Raw genomic sequence first — 27461 nt, forward strand, 5'->3', positions numbered from 1 at the left:
TTCATTAATGAAGGAACCAAGAATTGGAGAGATTATATGACTTACTCAAGGCCAAATAGCTGTAAGTGACAAAATGAAGATCTGAAGTCTTTCTGACTATTCACATAACCACATTTACTTTACAGATGACTACTACCATCTTCAAAAGACATTTTAAAAAGGCAGTTCCTCAAATTAAATATATGCCAGTTTATGCTAAGTATCATCTGCTAAATTAAGGAATAAACTAAGTAAAATAATTGAGGTGTCATAATTTTAAGTGATATAAGAATATGCTTGATCAGAAAATGATTTTTAGAAATTTCATTGTATTTCATGAGTGGCAGTTAGATGTAGCTTATTTAGTCTTATCATCAACATAATTTTACCTGGTACTAATGAATCAACTTATTAAATTTGATCTTTTCTGTGATGGCACACTCTCCCTACAATCAAAGAAATACAAATTTGCAAAATCCAGGCCTTTGACCACAAAGGTCAAAAGAGAGAACAGGAGGAAGGAACATAGGAAACTCATTTTAACTGCTGGAATGTCTCATTTAAGCAGCTAGTTTTCTACAGTATTAAGGCGGCTTCTATGAGATATCCTCTCTAAAAAATCAGGACTGAATAAAATAAGGTAAACTTAGAAATAACACGCAATAGAATAGAGCAGAAAACTGGAGTCATCTGGGAAAAACTGCCTGACTCACAGGCAGAGCATTCAGAAGTGTAAACAGTGGGTTATGTTTATCTTGCCTAAAGAGAAAGCAAGCACCCAAGTGGTCAGAAACTGGGCAGAGCCCAGCCTATCTGGAGAATTCATGGTTCAGGCTCACTTGTGAAAGGACCAGGAAATGTGTTCCCCTTTAAAGGCAGTTCCTCCTCCCAAATTAAAATATATATATATATAAATAAATAAGTAAAAGCAGTTCCTCCCATTTTTCCAATAGTTTCCATGCAGTGGTGATTTATGGAAAACATTTTTCTTCCAAACTGCCCAAACAACTTGGACAGGACTTAAACATACAGAAGGGAAGATAAAGAAAAAAGGTAGAAAAGGGGAAAATAATGATATTATAATGGATTGAGAGGGAGGAGGGAGGGATAGATAAGTGGAGAAGGGAATCTATAGTTCATACCAAATGTGGCCAGAATGAGAATGACATATAATTCAGGTAACTCTTTTTATTCTGAGAAGTAAGGGTCATGATTCTTGTCATTCAAGTCTATTTCACTGCATATCTATGTGATTTTGTCTAAACAGAAAAAAAAATAGAAGTAATAGTAAGGCCTAAAGATATTGTCAGAAACAGGAAAAGATTAGGAAATTTAATTTTTAAAAAAGAGAATGGAGGTGGGGGTGGCAGCTAGTAGAAAGAAGTTGTTTTTAGACAAGACACCTGAGTTGTTGTTTGCTTTTTTTTTTTAATTAAGAAAGCGAAGAACATTGTAAGGGAGGAATGGAGTGACTGTCTGGCATACTGAAATGTAGACAGAACCTGACCTTGTTCAGCATTGAGTCTTATGTCAAAATAGAAAGAAGAAATAAATATGCATGTGTGTGCACATACACATGCATATTTTTTTCTTCATTCATATATACATACATGTTTGTAGGTATTGGTGTTTGCATGTGTGTTTTATTTCATTTTATTTTATTTTTTTATTTAAGATTGTATTTATTCATGAAAGACAGAGAGATAGAGAGACAGAGACATAGGCAAAGGGAGAAGCAAGTGCCCTGCAGAAATCCCGATGCAGGGCTCCATCCCAGGACCCCAGGATCATGCCCTGAGCCGAAGGCAGATGCTCAACCACTGAGTCACCCAGGTGTCCTTGCATATGTATTTTAGTTGTGAATCCCCTTTTCTTTCTCATGTTCACTCTTAGATAGGAAATCAATGACAAAAGGCCAAAAGCCAAAATGACAAATACATATGCTAGATCATAAGTCTCTTAACTTTGGGAAGTTGAGTAAAAACAAAGTGCTTCTTTTTTTGGAACAAAATATTCTTCTTAGAAATCAGGGAGAAATGCAAAATGCAGTTAGGTTAGTAAAGAGTTCTGATCCATTTTTTCAACATTGCTTTCTTGGTGCAAAAATAAAGGTTTTTTTTTTTTCTCTTAAATATTTATTTATTTATTTATTTATTTATTTTAGAAAAAAAGAGAGAATGAGAGCTTGAGTGGGAAGAAGTGGCAGATGGAGAGAATCAAGCAGATTGCCTGCTAAGCACAGACCCTAACTCGTGGCTCCATCTCACAACCCATGAGATCATGACCTAAACCAAAATCACAAGTTGGACACAACCAATTGAGCCACTTAGGCTCCCCTAAATTCTAATTAAACCAAAGAGTGATACAAAAAAAAGTTTTCAGTAATACTGTTGCTAGAAATGTTTTCTGGGCCTTTATACAGGTAACTATGGGGAAAAGAGTGGCCATCATCGGAGCTGGAGTCAGTGGCTTGGCCTCCATCAGAAGCTGTCTGGAAGAGGGGCTAGAGCCCACCTGCTTTGAGAGGAGTGAAGACATCGGGGGCCTGTGGAAATTCTCGGTGAGTGGGACATCACTGCAGCAGACCAGGAAGTGACGTGGGAAGTGTGTGAGAAATCATTGCTGGAGCACAGGCTGCCAAACCAGCTTCCATGCAATTAGAATCCCTCTTAGGTTTGAATCTACAAAACACAGAATCAGGAGCAGGTTGGAAAGTAAATTCCTTGCTCACTTCAGAAGTAAATGAGATAGTGGGATAGTTTTAAAGGTCTCTGTTTACAGAATTCACCCTTGATAAACCATTAACAATTGAGCCACTTGGGAGTAAAATCCAAAGGCAAATATTGGTTAGGTTTATATAATTACATGAGTTACTCATTTAAAAAACAGGGCTGTCCCCATTCTTTCACTGAGGTTACCAAAGGTCCACTGAATGATTCAGACCAGATTTTAAGTTTCAGGTGCTCTTTGGCCTTTCAAAAACCATATAATTAATAAGACTGCTACAAGATGAACAAAGACAGGACACACTTATTTGAAGTTCTTCAATGCCCTTTTGTCTCTGTGCAATAAGGACTCTGTCAGCAGTCATGCTTCTAGGCAACCATTAAGTCACTTCCTGTGTTGCCTAACAACCACATCAGCAGGTGCAAGGGCTTGCCTATGCTCCAGCTCCCATATTCCAGCCTCCAACCTTAGGAACACTGCCTGGCTAAGCCTACCTCGTCTGTCTTCTTCTTCTGATAAACCATTTATATATGCAAATTTAGGAAGAGCAATAACTCTTTTCAAGCTACTATTTCCTCCTTAAGTACAAAATTAGTATTATGTTTCATATCTCAATAAAAAGGTTACATTTAAGGAGACAATGTCTGTGACAACTCTAAATGTTATAAAGATATGAAAATTATTAATATAGCTATTTTCTGGACTGTAAAGAATTGTTGAAACTGTTCAACATCTTGTACAACATTGTAGAACCTAGAATATGTTGCTGAAATGTGCTGACAGAGCTTCAGATTAGCACGCTATTGACTATTAGGGCTATTATAGTGAGCACTTTCTATATGCCTAACACTGTTACCCATTAATTAAATCTTCACAATAATCCCATAAGGTAGGTATCAGTTTTTCCCTTTTGTAAATGAATTTGAAGCTTAAAAAGGAAAGAAAAAATGGTAAATGATCAGTAAATGGAAAAGACAAGATCATGATTCAAGCTGACCTGTCTCTCTAGCCTTTTTAACCCCTTGGTAAACTGCTGGGTGCCACTGCAATAAGTGGCCTTTTGAGCTGGCAGGATTTCTATAGGAATCTTATCCAATCCTCATATTCAAACTACTTTGCAAAGCACTGCTGAAGATAGGCACTGCTGATACAGCTTTTGAGAGTAGCTACATCTCTTGCTGCTCAAGGAAGACTAACATTTGAATCTGTCATCATAGACTGATAAGATAATCAGCTGCAAACATATGCTTCTCTTCAAGAAAAAGATGAAATACTCCAGAGGGTGGAACTGCGGGCCCAGAAGCTGAAGCCTTGAGACACAGAAGGTTATTTCTAGGCCTTGAAACCAATAACATTTACCCACTGGATTTCAAAATTGGGACTGGTAACTCCTTTCTTCCTTCCATTCTCTCTCTTTTGGAATTGGAACATCTGTAACTGGTACCCAAAGCCTATCTCATTGCTGTACTTTAGTAGAAGAGAATCTGTTTTCTAGTTCACAGGTCTACATATGGAGAGACATTTTGGCCCAGGTAGATCATACCCAGAGTCTCATTTATATAAGATTTAGATAATTTAGATTATGCCATTTCGGACTTTTGAGCTGATGAGGAATAGATGAGACTCAGGACTTGATCTGATGCTGCAATGGATTGAAACTTTAGGGTGATGAGACAAGATAAATGTATTTTGCATGTAAGATAGATGTGAATCTTTATGGGCCAGTGGACGGTGGTAGGCTGGACAATTGAACAATGGTCTCCCCAAAGATGCCAGGTCCTAATTCCTGGAACTCGCAAATGTTCCTAATTAGGAAAACTGGGGTATGATTAAGTTAGAATCTTGAGATGGTGAAATTATTCTGGATTATCTGGGTGTGCTAAAAATGCCATAGCATCTATGCTTATAAGAGAAGCAGAGGGAGATTTGGAGGTAGAAGGGGGGAAAAATGTGATCACCTCACCAGAAAGAGAGATTTGAAGGTATTGTGCTCTGACTTCCATCTTCAAGATGTGCAGGAATGCTGGCATTCCAGAAGCTGGAAGGGACAAGGAATGAATTCTCCACTAGAGCTTCTGGAATGAACATAGCCCTATAAACACCTTCATTTTAGCCAGGGATAATGATTTCTGACTATTGGCCTCTGGAATTGTGAGAGAATAGAGTCATGCTTTTTAAGCCATCAAGTCTGTGGTAACTTACAGTACACAGGAAACAAATACACTGGTTATTCAGTTTCCTAATTACTATACCTTTTTGAGAGGGTCCACACTGCAGGTGACAGCATCACTTTGCTGTTTCTCAAATACCACTAAGAGTCTAGAGCTGTATAACTAGAATTCATATTATGGGATTATGTTATAAAAGCCTGTTAATTCTGTATTTCATTACCCTTGGTTTCTAAAATCAGCATTTTACATTCTCTCAGCACTTTTTTTCCCTTTGAGAAGTATCCAAACATTTGTTAAGTGTGAAAAAACAAAGGTGCAGATCATTTAAACTTTTTGTGGCTGTTTCTTGGAGCACCTCCCTGTGCCCTTCTAGTTCTCATTTGTGTTGCTGGTCTAAAGCCAGAGTGACATATTTCCCTCACCTGCTTTGATCACTGAGAAAATAAAGTATTTTCAGACTAGGCCACAGGTCTAAGGGAAATGTCTTTCTCAGGAGATCTCCAAACAATACATCAGTAAATTGCCTGGATTTTGGCCTGAAGTTTCATGAGTAAAAGCTCTTTTTTCTGGGCTCACAATCCTTTGTTCACTTCCCCTGATTGTATTCTACTCTCTGGATCAATTGTTTTCTAATGTTTAGTCTCTCCTGTGTTGATTACATCTCTACCAATCTTTCTAATCTCACCAAAAGCTACAAATCACAAAATTACTAGACAAAAATCAATCCTTTTTATGTATTTTAAAGTTACCAAACTGGCTCTTCTTATACTGCAACTGATCTATTTTATCTATACCGTTTTAAGATTTTAATGTAATATTTTAAAATCATGATAGTTTACATAAAAATCTAGAGATCAAAAAAAATCTAGAGATATTTCTTCTTTTGAAAAATCAGAAAATGAGGCAACACTGGATCTCCCCTACTCATACTAATAACGGTCCTCTTTTAAATTAAATTTAAATTCTCTGTTTCACCATATTTATTTTTGGCCCATTACACTCATTTCTTGTAACTTCCTCTGCACTATAGAATTTTTTTTAACTGATGCTATGTACAAACAACAACCCCTTAAATTATATGGAACAAAGGTCACACCTATTTACAAGATTTTTCATCTCCTTCTTCATATAGTTTTATGATCTTTTTTGTTTGAATGAAACCTTCATGTTTATATCATTATAACTGTGTAAATACTGTTCATTACTGAACCACTTAGTTGATTTTGATTACATTTTCTTCCTTTTGTTTTCACTGGAGTTAATAATTGCCCTGTATCCTCTGTTTAATTTTACAGGTACTAACTCTAATTAATCCCCCAAATTCTCTCACAGAATTATGATTCTCCGCTCAATATGTTTAAACACATCAACTGGCCCATCAACTTAATTCTTCTTTTATTTATTTTTTTTTTAATTTTATTTACTTATGATAGGCACACAGTGAGAGAGAGAGAGGCAGAGACACAGGCAGAGGGAGAAGCAGGCTCCATGCACCGGAAGCCCGACGTGGGATTCGATCCCGGATCTCCAGGATCGCGCCCTGGGCCAAAGGCAGGCGCTAAACCGCTGCGCCACCCAGGGATCCCTAATTCTTCTTTTAACTGTCTCTTAAAGATAGTTCTTAATGCTTGTCTTCCTTCTCTCATCAAAGCTGTAACACTGAAGCCCTTATTGTCCTACTATTTAGTTTATTCTCTTTCAGTAGAGTACATCAGAGTACATCCTCCAGAAGTCCTCTGAGAAGTTATACACGTAAAGTAAAAAACTGTAGACCTTGAATGTCTTATGATATCATTATTGGATCTGGATTTCCATTTGGTTAGACCTAGACTTAGCTTTCGACTCTCTGAGATCTGTTACACCAGTTGTCACTCATCTATGTATGCTCTATCTTCCAGATGTTCTTGTTTGTTTTTCCTTGTCCTTACATTTCCCTTTTTTTTTCCCTTGCAAGTTCATACCTCCAATACTTTTACAGTCATGTTAGTAAATTTTGGGTGAAAGAAGTGTCAAATGCATCTGCATAATCTGTCATGTTTAATCAGAAACTTGGATAACTTTTGAATCAGAAAAGAACAAATCTACTTCCATAAATAAGAAGGGTTTGGCTCTTTGTTGACCACTCCCTCCAAAAAAAATTACTTTTAAAAATGTAATTATTAACTATATAGCCATTCTCTTATGAACTTTCTACCTGGTCAACTTAGAAGAATCAGTCTGTAAGCATGGGCTCTGAGATGTGCTATAGGAACAGTTAAATGTCCATGATTAAGTTAAAAAAAAAAAAAAAAAGGAACAAGTCACAAATAATGTATTTGCCTGACACCACAACTCCTTTCCTAGTAATCAGGAACTTTTGGGAGTCTAAGAAAAACTGAAGACCAATCATGTCAGCATTTCTAGGCATGTTGACTATCTCAGAGCAGCCAAAGTTGCAAAAGTACCTCAAACATGTCTCAAAGTTTTGCCTCATTTTTATTTTATGAAACTCCTTCCTTGGTGTAATATTACATAATTTTCTTCAACCTTGGCTTGCTTCAGTACCTCATCTTTGTCCTTGTATTAGTTTTCTATCGCTGCATAACAAATTACTACAAACTTACCAACTCAAAACAATACCCATCTATTACTCTCAGTTATGTAGGTCAGAAGCAGAGCTTAGTTCAGCTGGGTTCTTTGCTTAAGGTCTCACAAGGCCAAAACTAAGGTGTTCACTGGGCTGCACTCTTATCTAGAAGTACTGGAGAAGAATCTGCTTCCAAGTTCATACAGCTTGATGGCTGAATTCAGTTTCTTGCTCATGTTAGGCTAATATCTTTGTTTCTTTGCTGGCTACAAACTGGGGATTCCTCTCATCTTCTCTCATCTTCTCCCTGTGAGTTCTTGATATTTTATAATATTTTATCCATAAATACATACTAGACTACTAATGCTTAGGTCACTCTTTTATGTCTAGCATAAATAGGACAACAGACAAATATCCAAAATTATGTAGGGAGAAACATAAAAGCATTTCAAGACAAGAGAAATACCTCCAGTTCAGCACAACTTAATCTCCAAATCTCTTTTGGATTAATGCTCAGTCTTTCAGAACCCCCCAACCTTTGAATTTTCCACCACTGTATCTGGACTTATGGAAAAAAAGCCAAAACTTCTTGAATTCAAACACAGATCCGGGGGCTGTTTTCTGGCCCTGCTAGTCTCTTGGTGTTTCTCTTTTGTTTGGTTATTGTTCATGCTCATCCTTTAGGAATCTTTTTTTTAAGATTTTATTTTTTATTTATTTATTTATTTATTTATTTATTTATTTATTTATTTATTCATGAGAGAGAGAGAGAGAGAGAGAGAGAGAGGAGGGAGAGAGGCAGAGACACAGGCAGAGGGAGAAGCAGGCTCCATGCAGGGAGCCCAATATGGGATTCAATCCCAGGACTGCAGGATCACGCCCTGGGCTGAAGGCAGGCACTAAAACACTGAGCCACCCAGGGATCCCTAGGAATCTTAAATTGAAGACAGCAGTTGATGAACTTACAGACTGTCTTCTCTTCTTGCTGTTTAGACCCCACTTGCTTCCTATGAGCACGTCAGATGACCTTCCCAGAGATCCAGTTTTCCCATTGAGTTCCTGAACCAAGTAGCCCACTCTATATCTCTCTCCTAAAATGCCACTTAGCCCCTGCCATGGCAACTCTCCTGTAGACTACCTGCTAAGAGAATTCTCAGATAATTTCTGCATACCTATTGGGAGCAAGTGGAAACTCTCATGTCCTATTCAAACTGAATGGATTCAAAAGAGCTAAACTAAGACCTACATTTTCCTAATCACTGCTACTTGATCATCCCGTGTCAACAACCCTCTACCTGGGTTGGTGGAAGTGGAACCTTTAAGATAAGTAATATCTTACCAAAATTTCGAATGTGAAAACAAAAGCCCCTCTGCCCTCAGTGTTCCCCTCAATTTTATATGAGCTATGTTAATCTTGAGATTTCAGCCCAAAGAATAAACTTGAAGAACTCAATGATTTACCATCATCCTCTTTTCTGCTTCTATTCTCCTTTCTCCTACCCAATTTTCTAAACTTCACCTTTCCAGTTCCTTTAAACCACTGTTTTTCAAACTAGAATTGATGACTCATTAGTTTGCTATGAAATAAATTAATGAATCAATCTGCATTTTTGAATGGAATGGACAGAAATATCAGAATGTAACTCAAGTAATTAGATATGATTTATTCATAAAACTTTTGGGTTGTGTGTGTGCATTGTGTTGCAATATAAAATACATTACCAACTATAGGTTATGGTCAAAATCATTTGAAAAACACCATTATAAATATAACCTAAATTCTCTCTGCCCTAGGTGCATAAGAAAATATTATTATCTAATTAACCAGAACTACTTCATGATATGTTAAAGAAGATTTTTTTTATTGTGGTGAATATACCACAATAAAATTTACCATTTAACCATTTTAAGGTATACAGTTCTGTGGCATTAAGTTTATGCACATTGTTGTATAATAATACCACCCACCATCCACATTCAGAACATTTTTATTCTTCCCAAATTAAAACTCTATATCAATTAAACAATACCTCCCTATTCCTCCTTTTTCCAGCTCTAGGCAACCACCCTTCTTTATTTCTCTATGAATTTGATAACTCTGGGTATCTCATATAAGTGGAATCATACAGTATTTATTCTTTTGTGACTGGCTCATTTCACTTAGCAAAATGTCCTCAAAGTTAATCCATATCATAACAAATATTTGAATTTTCTTTCTTCAATTCTAGTTATACATTCCTAAAAAGACATAATGAAATTCAAAATGTTTCCCTTAGAAAAGATGTTAAGAAAGATATATGCTCCCATATTCTAAGATCCTTTGATTAGCATCAAATGGTTTAAGTAAAATTAATTTATTCCTCATCTTACTGAATTTACTTGTGGGTAAAAGTGAGTGATAATTATTTGGAACCATCACTGACCATGGTAACTGTACCCATTTACAGACTCTCTCCTGTTTGAAACTATACATTTACAGGAGCATGCAGAGGAAGGCAGAGCTAGCATTTACCAGTCTGTCTTTACCAACTCTTCCAAAGAGATGATGTGTTTCCCAGACTTCCCATATCCTGATGACTTCCCCAACTTTATGCATAATAGCAAGCTCCAGGAATACATCACTGTATTTTCCAAAGAAAAGAACCTCCTGAAATACATACAATTTAAGGTAAGATGCTATCAAAAGATTAGTTAAAGGCATAATTGTGAGGAATTCTATATTTATTAGCAGATTCATGTTTGTTCCTTTCAGCTTTCTTCCTTGTTTGTCAATATTTTTAACAGTGTGGCCTCTCTGACCCTAGATTTAGAAAATACATCGGAAATTTACAAAATACCACATACAGTTATTAGAGCAAAATGCCATTAACTTAGAAATCAATAAAAAAATAAATGTAAAATAGCCATGGATTTATAATTTCAAAACTTTTTTTCTAAAAAATTTATGGCTCAAAGAAGAAATTGCATTGGAAATTTTGATATTTAGATCTGAATGATAAATTATACACATCAATCTTGTGAGATGAATAAAGACCAAAACTTTCATGAAAATTATAAGCTTAAATACTTATGTTAGAAAATAATAAAGGCTTAAAAACTAATAAGATGAAGAAATTAGGAAAAGAAAAGTATAATAAACTCAAAAGAACATAGAATGAACAAGATAGTAAAGAGAAATTACTAAAATTGAAAAAGCATATTAAGAAGATAGAAAGTTCATCCTTTGAAAAGCCAAAAAAATAGACAAATAGCTGATAATTTGAGGAAAAAAGAACAAAGACACAAATTATATTAGAAATGAAAAAATGGATAAAACTGATAGAAATGAAATAAAATATGTAGTAAGAATACTATAAAAGTGTTTTCCAAATAATGTTTTTAAATTGGTTAAATTAAAAGTCGTTTTTTTTAAGTTGCCAAAACTCACACAAAAAGAAGTAGAAAGTCTGAATAGTCCTTTGATAACTTAGAATTCTTTTGACTCAGAAACAAACCAAAATTTTTCCCATTAAGAAAACTCCATAGGTAATTCCAAATTTTCAGCAAATTATTTAAATATTTTATAAACTCTTCCAGAGACTAAAAATTAAAGTATAACTTCTAAACTTATTCTATAATAGTATAACCTTGATATCAAAAGCAAACAAAAATAATAGGAAAATTACAGGCATATTTCCCTCAAGAAAATTAGTGGAGGAGCGCCTGGGTAGCTCAGTGGTAGAGCATCTGCCTTTGGCTCAGGTCGTGATCCAGGGGTCCTGAGATCAAGTCCCACATTGGGCTCCCCACAGGAAGCCTGCTTCTTCCTCTGCCTATGTCTCTGCCTCACTCTCCATGTCTCTCATGAATAAATAAATAAAATGTTTTTAAAAAAAAGAAAGGAAAAAAGAAAATTGGTGGAAAACACTTCAAAAATGAATATAACAAAATATTTTTTAAAAATTAGGTGTCTTCATTGAGTTGCTTTTGGGCTAAGGATACAGAATATTTTAGTATCATCAAATATAAAGATGTAATTCAGTACAAAACTCGGTCAGTCACAGGAAGAAAACAATACATTTACCAAATTCTGAAAAGGCATTAAACAAAACTTAACATTCATTTCTACCTAAAAGAACAATAAAAGCAAAGAAAATAAACTCTCACCAGTATAAGATTACAAAGGAATTTTCTTGATCCATAGAAACATACAAATCTTATCTTAAAATATGGTAGCCACTAGCCAAAAAATGAGATGTGCCATAATCATAAAGTACACACTTGATCTCAAAGTCTAATTATGAAAGAGAATATAATATACCTATTAATGATATTTATTTTGGTTACTTGTTAAAACAATAATATATCAGATAGAATTATACATTTTCTTCTTTTTTAATGTGATTACTAGAACATTTTAAATTACATATGTTGTTCATATTATATTGCTACTGGACAGTGCTGTTCTAAAGAGTGCAGAGTTAGAATAATTTCCTTTAAAATCCAGAAAAAGACAAGGATGCCTATAATTACAGCTTCTTTTCAATAGTCAAGAAATTTAAGGGACAGTACAATAAGTAAAGAAAATAAAAGGAATGACAACTAGAAAAAAAAGTAATATTCATCACAGATGATATGACTTTCTGCATGGAAAACCCAAAAGATTCTAGAGACAAATTACTAGGTTTAATAATGATTAATATAAAAGTGTTAGGCAAGATGGTAGTATATTAGATCAAGGTATACAAATCAATTGCAGTTCTGTAAACCAGCAGCAAAAACCAGAAACTATAATCCAAAAAGGAACCACTTACCATAGCATAAATAAATGCATAATCCCAGAGTTATTCTAAATAAGTGACATGCAAGATTTTATGGATTCAAAAGTGTCTGTTTTATTAGAGTTCATAAATAATATGCATTATATGGATATGTATACATTTATTGTATAATATTTATGAAATACTATACATAATAAAGTTTATAAAAACAATTTGTACCAAATAGAGATTCTTTATCCAATATAATCAGAAGAATTGAAAAAAATAATTTTGATGAGGGAGCATACCAACCAACAGACAGCTGATCAGCTGTGAATAAATATTTATTGATAATCTAATCCAGTGCTACTCAGTATATAGGCCAAATAACATCAACATTTCCTGGGAGCTCATTAGAAATCAAATTTTCATGCCCTATGCCAGACCTAGTGACTCAGAACATTTAAGACTGTGGCCTGGGAATCTGTACTTTAACAAGCTTTCCAGGGAGTCTTTATGCACACTAAAATTTGAGAACTCATTCTCTGAATATAGACAATATCTTTCACTTTAAGGCAACAATAATATTAAAAATAAAATGGCTAAAGAGATATGTTAGGAAGTAGTTGTTACTATAAAAATCATTTGCCATTGCCACCAGATTACTTAGTACATGTGGTACATGCCACTTCTAAGCTATGATTGAATTCACTGTCATAGCTCCAAGAGGGGAATCACTCAGCACAGAACACATTGGTTATGCACAAGAAGCATATGGGGAAAAATATATATATTTTATGTGGACACCTGGGTGGTTCAGTCAGTTAAGTGTCTTCCTTGAGCTCAGGTGACCACCACGTCCAGCTCCCTGCTCAGCAGGGAGTCTGCTTCCCCCCTTACCCCCTGCTTGTGCTCATTGTCTCTCTCTCTTCGCTCTCTCTCTCTCTTTAAATAATCAAATAAAATCATAAAATATATACATTTACCATTTAATGTTTTGATTTTTTGAATTTTGAATTCATAATATGTATCTTAATAATGGATATTTTTCCTAAGCCACTGTTAAGGATTTTTTCTATACAATTTGATCAAGTTGGTGCCAAATGTACCTGTAGCATAGAAAAGTCTTTCTGTATTTCTTTTAGACACTTGTATGCAGTGTAAATAAACGTCCTGATTTCTCAGTCTCCGGCCAATGGGATATTACCACTGAAAGGGATGGTAAAAGAGAATCAGCTACCTTTGATGCTGTACTGATTTGTTCTGGACACCATGTGTACCCCAATCTACCAGAAGAGTCCTTTCCAGGTAAGGCTGAAATTTAGGCTACCATCTACACATGTGGCATGAATTAATATCTTGATAATGTCATATATATGCTTCTATTGTATGTAATAAATGTAGAGTGTTAAAGTTCCATGTTATTGTGACTGTGTTCACCCACAAGTCTTTTATAGTAGTTTTTTAAATGGAAACCAAATGACTCATATGTTTCCTACTTTTCACTCAGGACTAAAACTTTTTAAAGGCAAATGTTTCCACAGCCGGGAATATAAGGAACCAGGAATATTCAAGGGGAAGCGAGTTCTGGTGATAGGCCTGGGGAATTCAGGCTGTGATATTGCTACGGAACTCAGCCACACAGCTGAACAGGTACACTTCTCAGGCACTCAGAAACTATCTTTAAAGAAACAATCATTTAAAAGGTGTGATAAGAAACAAGGGAAGGGGAATGATGCACAGGGTTCTTAATAGGAAGACTAAGTAGTGTTTCATATATCTCAACTTCCCTCCATAACCTAAAGTTAGGGGTTTTTTAGATTTATTTATTTATTTATTTATTTATTTATTTATTTATTTGAGAGAGAATGTATATGTGCAAGTGGGGGGAGAGGCAGAGGGAGAGGGAAAGAATCTCAAGCAGACTCCCTGCTGAGCGGGAGCCCCATGTGGGGCTGGATCCCACGACCCTGAGTCATGACTTGAGCTGAAATCAAGAGTCCAACCTGACGGAGCCACCCAGGTGGCCCAACAGGTGAGGTTTTGAATAGTTTGCTATGACAAAGGCAGGATATCAGCAAGGAGTGATGCCATTCAACAATCTTCTTCAGAACATTCAGTGTCTAATGTGTCTGATCAATCCCTCCAAAACTAGTGCAGATTTAGGTTTAAGGTTATGACTCTGACGCTCTTGAGTTAAGTCCTTCAACCCCTCTGAGTGTCAGTTTTCTCAAAAAGATAAATAAAACAGATAAAAATAGAACCTACTTTTTGAGCTTGGTAAGAAGTTAAAGAATTTAAGCATTATTTCAGCAACATAGAGTTCTATATTCATTCATACATGAATATGGTCATCCCATAGTTATTTGTTGACTGGCTATTATGTTGCCAAGCACTGGCTTGGGTCCTGGAGAGAAAGTGGAGAACAAAACACACATGATACCCGCCCTGAACTCAGAGTCTGGTGTAGCAAACGGGTATTAAATAAGTTAACAAATAATATGTAAATTGTGAAAAGTGCTAGTAAAAAAAGAAAAAGCATGCTGTAAGAGTGGATAATAAGGGTGACCTGCTTCAGACAAGGAAGTGGGAAAGCCCTTTCCAGCTGATGACATTTAAGCTGAGAACTAAAAATTGAGAAAGGGGTTCAGGTCCGAAGAGGACTCCAGGAAGAAGGTTTTGAAGCAAGAAGAAGCTTAGAGTCTCAGGAAACTGTGAAAATACCCCTTTTGCTGCAACTCATTGGGCCTGGAAAAGAATGGTATGAGGAGAAATTGGAGAGGATATGGAGAAGAGGTGAAACAGGGCCCATAAAGGGATGGGAAGGAGTTTGAACAAACATCACCGAATAGCTTTGGGAGATTGTTTAGGGACTGACTGCCTAGAAGCCCACAGACAGGAATCTTATCTCTAGAGGCTATGCCTACTGATGTCACACTGGACATCCCCAACATAGGTCCATTTTAAATTATGGTATTACAATCAGTGAAGCAAGGAGATCATGACAAGATAAGTAGTATAAAGAAATATTCCTGTTTACCTGTTCAAAACACTATACTAGACAGCATAGAGACACAAAGAAGTCAACTACATAGCACCTCTCCTCAAGGAATTTAAAATCTACTTGGGAAAATAACATATTATATGATCTGATATAAATAAATGTAATTTCAAAAGTTAAGTAGAAAGTCTAATAACAATACAAAAGCTGCCACTGGATAAAAGGATACATAGGTCATTCAAGAACTAAATGCTCTGATTATGGAACTGCAGACCTCACAATGGGAGTAGACCAGACCATTCCTTAAAGGATATTTATAAATTATATGGTTGAAGAGGTGACAAAGGGTATTCTTGGAAGGGAGAATGGCGTAAGCAAAGGTATGGAGACAAGAGAACAGCATATTTCACTATTGTGGTTCATCTTGCTGGAATGGAGGTATATAACAAGAATAACAGTTTGTATAATGCATTATGGTACTCCAGTGCCTTCATATAAATGTGCTTCTTTGATTGTGGCAAGAAAGTAGAACAGGTTTTATTTTGTCCATTTTACAGAAAGGATAACTGAGGACTAGAAATGTCAATTGTCTTCTTAAAAGTCATAGAGGAAATTAATGAAGTGTGTAGAAGACTAAACACCAAATATGATTCCAAGGAGCAGAGTAGCTATAGGAATTGTGAGAGGAGGGTCATCTGGGTGGCTCAGTGGTTGAGTATCTGCCTTTGATTCAGGTCGTGATCCTGGGATCCTGGGATTGTGTCCTGCATCGGGCTCCCTACAGAGAGCCTGCTTCTCCCTCTGCCTATGTCTCTGCCTGTTTGTGTGTGTGTGTGTGTGTGTGAGAGAGAGAGAGAGAGAGAGATGAATAAATAAATAAAATATTTTAATTAATTAATTAATTAAAAATAAAAATAAAAAAGGAATTGAGAGAGGAAAGAAAGAATGGAGTAAGTTGCATCATATCCTTTAAGGCACTGAATGACAGGATAAAGTATTCTAATTTCTTTATAAATAATAATAAATCATTTCAGCTTCTTGAGCTAAGGAAAAATATGATGAAACCGTAGTTTTAAGAGATTCATCCATTAGTTGTATATATGATAAATTAGGGAAAAGAAAATCAATTTCAGAGGCTCTCAACAAGTTGATCCTCTAGTCTCTCCTTTGCTTGGCTTCCCTTATAAAAAAAAAAAAAAAAAAAAAAAAAAAAAAAAAAAAAAAAAAAAAACTTGGAAATGGCATTATATATAAAAATTCTTTTTAAAAAATGCCTAAAAACCTCTACTGTTAGGGATTATCATGATAGAAGGGGAGGAAAGGAACACATTCTCCGTGTCAGGCAATGGTGGTCATACTGCATGGTTAGCACACTGCATTACATCTCACACAGATTTGATGTGGCCAGTACTTATTATCTCCATTTTACAAATAAGAGAACTGAATATTTTAGAGAAGTTAAAGGAATTTTCCCAAAAATACATAATTAGTAAGTAACAGAGCCAGGATTTGAGCTTATGATTTTCTGATGCTGTAGTTCTTGCCTTCTTTCAGGATGGGGAAAGGCATTTTAAGTCAAAATGCCTACTTTGGGTCATAATTGCCTGCTTGTAAACAATGGTCATCAGATAAGCACTAAAGGAAATGTGATGAGAATTCAGTTATTAGTCACCTCCAACAGAGAAGATAACAGGATCATTGGTCCTAAGATGTAGACTGGAGTGCGGGAAGTTTATTTGGGACTGCTCTCTGTATGAATACCTTTGAGGCAAGGGAAGAAAGTTACCCTCTACCCTACATTGAAGCTATCCTTCTGGATTGTCCTTCTGAATTGTTCCAAGTTGGGGTGAGACATTGGACCTTTATATTCCCACATCAAACAGTCACTGAAGGGAGGGAATTCAGAAAGACAATAAGACTTTGGGTAAGATGCTCCCTTTTCAATGAAGCAACTCTCAAAGAGGGCTCACAGATGAGGGATGCCTTCTGGCAACACTCCCAGGAGCTGGTGTAATAATTCCATTCCAAAAGTCAGATCTGAGGGACAAACCACTGTACGCACCACAAATGGTCACTACTTTAATGGTTAAATTACTGTTTTTTTTTAAGGTCATCATCAGTTCCAGAAGTGGCTCCTGGGTGATGAGCCGGGTCTGGGATGATGGTTATCCATGGGACATGATGTTCATCACTCGATTTGAAACCTTCCTCAAGAACAGCTTGCCAACAATCATCTCTGACTGGTGGTACATGAAGCAAATGAATGCAAGATTCAAGCATGAGAACTATGGCTTGATGCCTTTAAATGGGTAATACAGAGTTAAATATGATGTTCACACTAACTTTTATTTCAGTGTTAACAACTCACCATGTGTTGTAACTCCCAAACCAATCAAAATAATATTAGTGAAATAATCACGTCTCACATTTCAGAGGATGAAGAACTGCAAAAATTAAGAGTGATTTCCTGTTTCACAATCATCCTTACCAGATTTGTACAGCTGGAAAGTTATATAATACATCATAATTAGGCTCTAGAGCAAAGATAATAATAGTTAACATGTTTTAAGCATTTAATGTGACTTAGCAAGGCTCTGACATGCATTATCTCATTTTATCCTCACAATGACTATGAGGAGGTTTCTATTATAATCCCCATTTTAAAGATGAGAAAACTGAGGTTCAATGTGGTGAATAATTTTACCAAAGTCCCATAGTTAGAAGGTAAAAGCAATTTTCAAAATGAGCCCAGATCTGGTGACTCCAGAGCCGCTCACTCTTAGCCACCTTGCTCTACTGCCTCTCACTTCATGACAAAGTTCAATTAAGAAAAGCAGGACTGTCCCTGTTCTATACTCTTATCACCCACCCTTAAGGGAGCCCTTAATGCCTACGTCTTCAGCCTCCTCCTCATTCTTTTCTATAAAATCCCCTGAGACATATCCTTCAGACACATAAGAAATTACTTTGACAAGGGGTGAAAAATCCAAATTATACATTGTTTACATCCAAGTTGACTTATTCAACTAATATTTATTTAGCATTTATTATGTGTCAGGTCCTATATTAAGCCCTATGACTATAGCTGTGAACAAAACACACAAAATCCCTCTTCTTCTAAGTTTACCTTCTAGTAGTGGGAAATAGACAGGAGACAAATAGCAGAAGATCATATGTTGATATGTGCTAGGGAGAAAAGAACAAAGCAGGCAGAGGTAATGGGGAGTGTTGCTAGCAACCCCAGAGGAGGCCTCATTGAAGAGGAGACTTTTAAGCAAATTCCTGAAGGAGCTGAGGAAATAAGCCAGGAGAATGTCCAGGGGAAAGTAACCCAGAGGAAACAGGACATTGCCTCTTCAGGGCCAAGACTAGCATGTTCAGTGGCCTTCCCTCCCTGGGGAAAAGAGGTCAGGGAGAGAAGCAGGAGATGAAATAAAAAGATATCAAAATGGCCAGATGGTGTTAGGCCTTGTAAGCCATTGTAAGGACTCTTGTTTCTACTTTGAGTGTAATGGGCATCTGAGCAAGCCAGGGATAAGACCTAAGTTAATCTGAAGAAATCACTCTGGAGCTGTGGTCATCATTCAGTGTATAGGGGTAGGTTAAGGAAGAAAGTGAAAAGAATAGGTAAAAGGCTATTGTCAAAAACCCAGGTGACAGAGGTTGGTGGCTTGGACTAGGATTATTAGCAGCAAATGCTCAGAAGTGATAAAATATATACCCAGATTTGGGATATATTTTGAAGGTAAACACAAATAGAATTTTGTTAGATTGGATAACAGATGTGAGAATAAGAAAGGAGTCAGGGTCCTCCAGACTTTTGATCTGAGCAAGGATGCAAAGATGGACTTGACAGTTACTGGGATGTGGAAGACCACAGGAGGAGGGAACTTTAGTTTTAAACATATCAAAGTTAGAATGCCAACTAGTCATCATAATAGAAGAATGCTGAGAGACCTAGGGACACACAAGACAGAAGACAGATTGAAACCCTAAGTTAAAAATGTGTATTCACCAGAATATAGGCAGGACTTTAAGAAAAGAAACCAGATGACATCCCTTGAATAGTGAATGTAGATGAAGAATACAAAAGGTCTGAGTGCTGAGTCTGGGGCATGTCCTTGTTCAAAGGTCAGGAGAGGAGGAGAATTTAGCAGGACACACTGAGAATGAATAGTAGGTGGGTAGGAAAGGAATAGAGAGGTGATAACCTGGAAGCAAAATAAAATAGTGTTTCAAGAAGGAGGAGCCATCAACCATGTCAAACACTGCTGGTCAGTTGAATACAATGAGAAGTGACGGTGAATCATTGGATCTGGCAGTTTGAGGATCCTGGTGGCCTTGACAAGAGCAGTTTCAAGGTGACAGTGGGGCCAAAAGTCTGATGGCAACAGGTAATTCTCACAGTTGAATCCAGCCTTTTTCCAACCAGGATTGCAGCCCATCTCATTGTCTGGCCCAGTTTCTCTGAGGTGGACTCTCCCTGTGGCTTTCTCTCATGGTTGCCATAGTAATCTAGGAGCAAAGCTTTTTTTCTGCAGTGTTATTCACATTCACCCCAAAGTTCATATTTGTCTGTACTCACTAGAGATAAGTGCTGAACAAAAAATCATCCAAAGCTCTCCTTTCCAGACTTTCACTGACCAAAGATTCAAACTGGCCCCCTCCTTCTTCTGGCCTATATAAATCTCTGGCACTCCCTCCATCACCTGACTTGTGCCTTTGTTTACAGGGGCCTCACACTTCACCCTCTATCAGAGAGCTCACCCAAGATCTTTGTATTATTTTGGTCTCCCAATGACCAGAAGTAGACATAACAGTTATTGTCAATCTGAGGGAGAAAGATGAGGCAAGAGAAATTGAGAAACTTTAATTTGATCAAGGTTCACAGTTAATAAGAACTGAAGAAAAAAATCCAAATACCCAGGTACTCTGATTTAGGATCTTTCCTGATATAACTTTAATGTCTTGGGTGCTGACTCTGGGATATAGAGCTCTGTGGGAGAGAAGAGAAAGATCACAAGAAATAGAGAAATGGTTGGCAAAAGGCAACTCATCTTACTTCACAATACTGCCTTACTTCAGTTTTGTTCTTCAACCATACTGGAGACACTCCATGGAATAAGAGAAAAAGCTTTGGTAGCTTTCTCCTCCTTTATTAATTGATTATTAATTATTACGGACCAAAAACCCAAAAAGGTAATATTACCATTCTCTATTTTCCATACAGAACCCTGAGAAAAGAACCTGTGTTTAATGACGAGCTCCCGGCTTGCATTCTGTGTGGCACGGTGTCCATTAAGCCTAATGTGAAAGCATTCACTGAGACTTCAGCCATTTTTGAGGATGGGACAGTGTTTGAGGCCATCGATTGTGTCATTTTTGCAACAGGCTATAATTATGCCTACCCCTTCCTTGATGAGTCCATCATTAAGAGCAAAAACAATGAGATCACCTTGTTTAAAGGCATTTTCCCTCCTAAACTGGAAAAACCGACCATGGCAGTGATTGGTTTTGTCCAGTCCCTTGGGGCTACCATTCCCACAACTGATCTGCAAGCCCGCTGGGCAGTACAAGTAATAAAAGGTAAGTAAACAAAGAAGATAATTGATGGGGAAGATGGATGCCAATGAGAATGCCTTTGAGTCTTTGTAAAACCAAGAATCCTAATAACAGGGAGGAAATCCTAAGTCCTACCCAGTTTTGAATCTATAATTCTGTATTTTTGGTACTTTTATAAGCAATTAAAAACATCACATACGATTATCATATGCAATAGTACAGAATATTATTCAAAGAGTATTTTGTGATTTATAATTCCTTAGAGCTATTGACTTTTATTAAACCTAAAAACACTAGAGCTGATGGTCTTAAATGCATGAAAATTTTATAAAATTATGTTATATAATTACATATATAGTTAAATAGAATGACATTGCTTGAAAGGTTAATAAGAGAACATGTTTTCAAGCCAACTTCAAATATTCACAGTCATAGAAAAAAATCATGATTTCTGGAAAGTTAGTGTCATTTCTGCTTTTTCCCTGCCATATGTCAAATAAGAATGAACAGTGGAGCGTTAGAAGCAGAAAGTATGGGCAGCCCTGGTGGCCCAGTGGTTTAGTGCCGCCTTCAGCCCAGGGTGTGATCCTGGAGACCTGGGAGGGAGTCCCACGTCGGGCTCCCTGCGTGGGGCCTGCTTCTCCCTCTGCCTGTGTCTCTGTCTCTCTCTCTCTGTGTCTGTCATGAATAAATAAGTAGAATCTTTTAAAAAGTTAAAAAAAAAAAAGAAAGTATAGTGCAATAGATGATCAGTCTCTAAGGTAGACAAGTTCCTGTATTAAAAAATAATAACAATAAACTTGATTGGGGTCAGGCAAGGAAAGCAAGCAGCCACCTCCAGCAGAAGGTACGAGGATCAGATTCACATTAAGGTTTGAATGCAGTTGTATAAAGATTCACATCATAAGACTAAAAGTCCATGGTTATAGAACAAAAAGGTGTTAAAGTTTAATGTGCAAAGTTTGGTCCTAGAGGTATAAAACTTCTGGAAAAGGGATCTTAGCAGGCCTACTTCCTCTGAAGCCATATATAAGGCTTCTTGTCCTACCTGACTTGCTGGGATTTAAATGTTCTTTTTCTGTAGGAGGTCAGAACCTGCCACTATGTATACTGAGACATTTTTCATTACCAGGCTATCATGAACATCCTTACAGTTGTGCATATCAATAGATCCCTTTAAATTTCCTTTACTCTTTCCTCCAAGGCAAGAATGTGTTACAGAGTAAATGTTGCACCAGTAGGGCAACAGCCAGGAAGGGGGTGGCATAAAATTCTACTCAGAAAGAAGTAAGCTTAGGCCCAGGGAGACTGTCATTAAAGGGTAGGACTCTTACTCCGTTAGGGTAAGTTGTAACCTGGGCTCTGAAGAAAGGAGATAATGTAGAGACCCAATCAATAGAGCACTGATATATGAGTCAAAGACTCAGCCTTAGGGGAAATGGGTGATAAGGCAAATAATCCAATTTGGGGGAACCCCAATACCAGGACAGAAAGGCCAGTTACAGGCAACCCAATGGTGGTAGTTGGTGGGCTTTGAGCATAACCTCTTCCTTCTTGATCTCTCCTTCTGCCCAGGGACAGAACAGGTTCCAAGGTTTGGAACAAGGCCATGCCTACAAGGGCTGTTCAAGTGACCCTGCCTTTAAGGATTGCAGGAACAGAGAGTTAAGCAATCATTGTATGCCTTGAGTAATCAGATCTGGGTGTTCTAGTCTTGTTCAATGTGATCCCAAAATTGCCAAAGAAACCACTCTAAATTTCAAGTATCTCTGGGCACAAAAGCATGTTTTGGTATGGGTTTCAGAGAAGTCTGTAAACCTATTCCAGAATGAGCCTGAAATCCTGGAGCAGTCGCAACTTGGATCTGGTCTCTTGGGTTTCCCCATGTCCTCAGTGATTTGTGCACAGTCCATATCCTCAGTCTCATCCAGAAAGTGTTAGCTCTTCAGAATAAGCTTGGGGCTTGACTACATTCTATATCTTATGTGTCAGGAACTCTTTTTTCTGACAAAGCAGGATAATTTCCTATGAAGTTTTTTTCCTTAAATCTACAAAGAAGTTGCCAATATACCTCTGGTTATAAACTATAAGATACCATTCTTTAAAATACAGCTGGGAGACTAGAATATAATCCTTAAAACTGATTTTAAATATCTGTTAACTGGTTTAAGAGCAAAGATACAAAGATAAAAAGCCATTTGGTTCCTGGTTTTTAATTGTCACATCTCAATTCCGAGAAGACTAGAAATTACTTGTATGTTTCTCTCAAAATGACCACCTGTTGATCTGTTGAAGATTTTACTTTGTGGGCAGCTGGGTGGCTCAGTGGTTGAGTGTCTGTCTGCCTTTGGCTCCATTTGTGATCCTGGGGTTGTGGGATTGAGTCCCACATCAGGCTCCTCACAGGGAGTCTTCTTCTCCTTCTGCCTATGTCTCTGCCTCTCTGTATCTCTTTCATGAATAAATGAATAAAATCTTTCAAACAAAATTTTGCTTTGCTAGACAATGGCCCCCCAAAAATGGAAATACAAATGAGATACATAACTCATGAATAAGATGGAAAAAATGCGACCTGACCTTTTGCCAGACTTATTTAACTATTATCATGTCTTCCCCCCCTCCCCCGGCCTTTTTTTTTTTTTTTTTTTTTTTTTTAGGAACTTGCACTTTGCCTTCTGTAACAGACATGATGAATGATATTGATAAAAAAAGGGAGGGAAAGCTCAAATGGTAAGAACGAACACCCTTTGTAAAGAGAGCCTAGGGTTCCATAGAAAAATCAGAATCTGTGAATACTTGGAACTATTTTAGTCTTAAATGGTTCAGAATGAGGTCATTAGGGTGACAGCTATGAGCTAAATTCATCCATTCAAAAAGTATTTATGGAGGATTTACTTTGCACCTGACACAGTACTCAGTCCTGTTTCATCCCTCCAGGGCTCCTGCAATATATCACAGAAAGAAGACTCAGAAAGGATTGAAAATCAGAGGAGTTTGAGAGTGTGTGAATGTGGATTTCTATTTTCCAAACCATAAATCCTCTAAGATACAGAGGATGCCTCCAAACTGATGGCTCTAATGAATGTGATTTAGCAAATGAGAATAGTCAGGAAAACAGAGCTCAAGTCCTACCTCTGTCACTAATTAGCTCAGTGGCCATGAATGAACTTCATGAGTAAGAGACAATTTCCACTTGTGAATGGGGATAGAAATACTTTTATCAGCTGCTGTGCAGTATTGGGGAATGTCCAGATGAGATCAGTGCACAAGCTAACAAAGTGCAGAACGAGTAAGTGAAGTCCCCTTTCCAAGCACAAGGGACTGATGTTGATTCCCTCTGACAAAAAGCTGTAAAGCATTTTCCCTGTTTTTGTTCCTATAAGACATGTACACAGAGCTTTGGTATTCACAATGATGTTTCTTCTCCCACCTCTAGGTTTGGCACCAGCGAGACAGTACAGACGGATTATATTAGTTATATGGATGAACTTGCCTCCTTCATTGGGGCAAAGCCCAATATCCCGTGGTTGTTCCTCACAGATCCCAAATTGGCTGTGGAGGTTTTCTTTGGCCCTTGCAGCCCATACCAATTTAGGCTAGTGGGCCCAGGGAAGTGGCCAGGAGCCAGAAATGCCATCCTGACCCAGTGGGACCGGACCCTGAAACCCATGAAGACAAGAGCTGTTGGGAACCCTCAGAAACCTTGCATGCTTTGCCATTTGGTCAAGCTCTTTGTTCTTCCTGTTCTGTTCATTGCTGTTTTCCTCGCATTGATCTAATTATCATTCCCCACAGGATTCTGAAAGTTACTGATGATACCCAGGATAGAACTCTCCTATTTAAAAAATAAGAATTTCACACCTCCTACTTTCCTATTCAGCAGGCATTCGTCAGTAACACAGTACTATTTCCAGGCTTTCAAGTAAGCCCCTTTAAGAATCAAATCACGACCTAAAGACAGCATTAATCACTTTTCTTTAGGTTCCACTAACATTTCATAATCAGAACTATGCTTTTCACCACTAACCTCAAGCATCTCCTGAAACATTGCGATGTGATTCCTTTTCTCCTTTAATCAAAGTTTGAAATACATGCTTCAAACTTAAACAAAGAGCAAACTCAGCAGAGTAGTTATGATATTCTCCAGCCACTTCTGAAAACCATTTGCAGGAGAATCAAGTAGAGAATTTGGCTTTTAATTCTATTTTTGTTTTATGCCAAATCCTCCAGGCAATATGTCCTGATTCCTGGCCAAAAATTATAGCATGGATGGGGATCCCTGGGTGGCTCAGCAATTTGGTGCCTGCCTTCAGCCCTGGGTGTGATCCTGGAGACCGGGGATCGAGCCCCACATAGGGCTCCCTGCATGGGGCCTGCTTCTCCCTCTGCCTGTGTCTCTGCCTCTCTCTCTCTCTCTCTCTGTGTCTCTCTCATGAATAAATAAATAAAATCTTAAAAAAAAAAAGTATAGTATGGAGACCTGGTCTATAATGAAAGTTAACAAGAAGTAACATTAATGGACTGATAAAGGATATAATATTCTTCTCAAACTTATGTAGCTAACACATTCTCTTAATGTCCTATTAATGTCAATCTTTCTCCATACTTAAGACATGAATTATTTTAACTATTTTTGATGTCTTAATTACTTCTTTATTAACAGCGATGATTTTTGATCACTCATTTTTGCTCTCAAGTTTTACTGATAAAATTAAATATATATTTATGTCTTAAAAGATATACAATTTGAACATATGAAGCACAAAAGATCTTTTCACTCCCAATTTCATCTCATCATATCTATATTCTCAATAAGGACACAAAATTCTTACCAGGACTTAAAAAGTGCATAAATCAGGTATTAAAAGTACAACCAAATAAAAATTGTTTTGTGCAGCGGCCACAGCTATGCTGATTAGATCCAAAGCTGACCCGCATGATCACAGGGTTGCTGACTGCACCCAGTTGGGAGGCAGGAACTTGAATCAGGCTTTTGGCACTTCAGCCTTCTAGGTGTTTCAAGCTTCTGGTGCCAAGTAGTTGCTCTTCGCCAAATACTTAGCCAAATTCGTGTGTGTATATATATATACCAGTCTTCTCATTCCTCTGTTCCTTCCTTTGTCCTTCCTTCCTCTTTATCTTCCTCTTCTTTCTTGTTACTATTCTAACTTCTTTCTCCCTTTTGCCTTCTCTGACTTCTTTATATTCCTTTGTCCCCTTTGTTGTTTCTTTTGCCTTCTCCTTCAGCAGGAATGATCAGAGGTAGGCATATTCACTTTGAAGGACTCTTGGATCTTCTGGGATAGAGTCCCAGATGCTACCCTAAGGGGTCTTTCAAGAAGGGAGCATATTTCCCCAGATGCAACTACCCAGCCAAACGCAGTGTTACTTAATATCCAACTTCACCATTCAGTCCAATCACTGCTCAAATGTCAATTCTATGTAAAAATACAATCCTTTGTCACTTTCTACCTCCTGTCTTTTGTTTTTCCTCATGGTATCTAATATAGTCGCCACGTGTTTGTGAGTGATCTGTTCCCTCACGAGAAATAAGCTTTATGAGAGCAGAAATATTTTGTCCACAACTGACTATTCCCCCGGGGCTTAGAAGAGTACTTGGCATTTAGTATTCAGCCAGTAAATATTTGCTATTCTTGTTGAAAACAGGCATTATTTAGATTCAATCAAATGTTCCAGATGCAAAGTGTTAAGTGTAAGGTGATAAGAAACTGTTTTGCTATAAGTGGCTGCTTTAAAATGTAGGTTTTATTATTATTTGGGTAGAGTGAGGCCAACATATCAGAAGATAATTGCCACTGAAGAGATAAGTTGCTAATTATTCACAAGCCACCCCACAGGACGCCAGACAGGGTGTCAGCAGGGTCAGACAGGAGGCTAAGAAAAGGAAAACATGGGCAAGAGGCTTTATTGTTTCTTTGGTGTGGTTTGCAGGTTTTTTTCTGTGAGAAGTAACTGGAGAGGTAGCATAAGCGGGTTTAGGACTAGTTGGTTTGAGTAATTTCAGCAGGGTGTAGGGGTTGCCCTGAGTTGTCTGGTACCTGGAGTGTGAAAGCCAGGGAGCATGAGCTCTAGACTGGTTGCTGTGCTTATGAAAGCCACACTCCTTGGGCCAGGTGAGTTTTTTGCTATTTCTATGGATTAGCTGGCCCTGGGAAAGGCAGTCCTGCCACAGCTAGCAAGGCTGCAAGATGTCAAAACATTAAAAATAGAAAATAAAAAGACATGATTAATACAATGGTCAAATCTGCTCTGGGTTGGAGCTGGAGGGGGAGGCAGGAATCAGACCCTAGAGAAGAGAGGAATTACTAAAGTCAAATGACAGGGACTGAAGTGAGGTAGCAAAGCCAACTCACTGGAGCCTACGGTGGTGACAGAGGCCACCAAAGGGCTGGAGTAGTTGTGCAACAAGAGTTTGGGAATGTCCTGCTGTCTTCAAGTCTTAAAGCCAGGAGATTTAGTGGAAAACCATCTGCTCTCAAGACAATTAATTAAAAGGTGAACATCTTCCCCATATTCATTTGGGGAATATAAATAATAGTGAAAGGGAATATAAGGGAAGGGAGAAGAAATGTGTGGGAAATATCAGAAAGGGAGACAGAACATGAAGACTCCTAACTCTGGGAAACGAACTGGGGGTGGTGGAAGGGGAGGAGGGCGGGGGGTGGGGGTGAATGGGTGACGGGCACTGAGGGGGG

General features: G+C 37.5%; 1 protein-coding gene and 2 long non-coding RNA genes across 3 annotated transcripts in view; 1 reads left to right on the forward strand and 2 right to left on the reverse strand.

The window, feature by feature from the left end:
- LOC144316139 (uncharacterized) overlaps nt 1–27461 on the reverse strand; it is a 339579-nt gene that overhangs the window by 65391 nt on the left and 246727 nt on the right. The window lies entirely within an intron of this gene.
- The window catches only part of LOC144316128 (uncharacterized), a 107045-nt gene that overhangs the window by 39006 nt on the left and 40578 nt on the right, over nt 1–27461 (reverse strand). The gene's annotated exons all lie outside the window — the stretch shown is intronic.
- Nucleotides 883–26216, forward strand: LOC144316126 (flavin-containing monooxygenase 3). The gene is made up of 9 exons (XM_077901626.1): nt 883–1032; nt 2402–2539; nt 9923–10111; nt 13328–13490; nt 13693–13835; nt 17293–17492; nt 20414–20769; nt 23403–23475; nt 24182–26216. Exons 2-9 carry the CDS (start codon nt 2408–2410, stop codon nt 24522–24524), a joined length of 1599 nt encoding a protein of 532 aa, XP_077757752.1. The 5' UTR covers nt 883–1032; nt 2402–2407; the 3' UTR covers nt 24525–26216.

The sequence above is a fragment of the Canis aureus genome, chromosome 6 (assembly GCF_053574225.1).
Source record: "Canis aureus isolate CA01 chromosome 6, VMU_Caureus_v.1.0, whole genome shotgun sequence".
Lineage (NCBI taxonomy): Eukaryota > Metazoa > Chordata > Mammalia > Carnivora > Canidae > Canis > Canis aureus.

Bases quoted from the DNA above. Each gene is read 5' to 3' on its own strand.
- LOC144316126 (XM_077901626.1), top strand. From the start codon at position 2,408: ATGGGGAAAAGAGTGGCCATCATCGGAGCTGGAGTCAGTGGCTTGGCC. The intron at 2,540-9,922 runs GTGAGTGGGACA...ATACATTTACAG, and splicing joins GGGGCCTGTGGAAATTCTCG to GAGCATGCAGAGGAAGGCAG. The intron at 13,836-17,292 runs GTACACTTCTCA...TTTTTTTTTAAG, and splicing joins TCAGCCACACAGCTGAACAG to GTCATCATCAGTTCCAGAAG.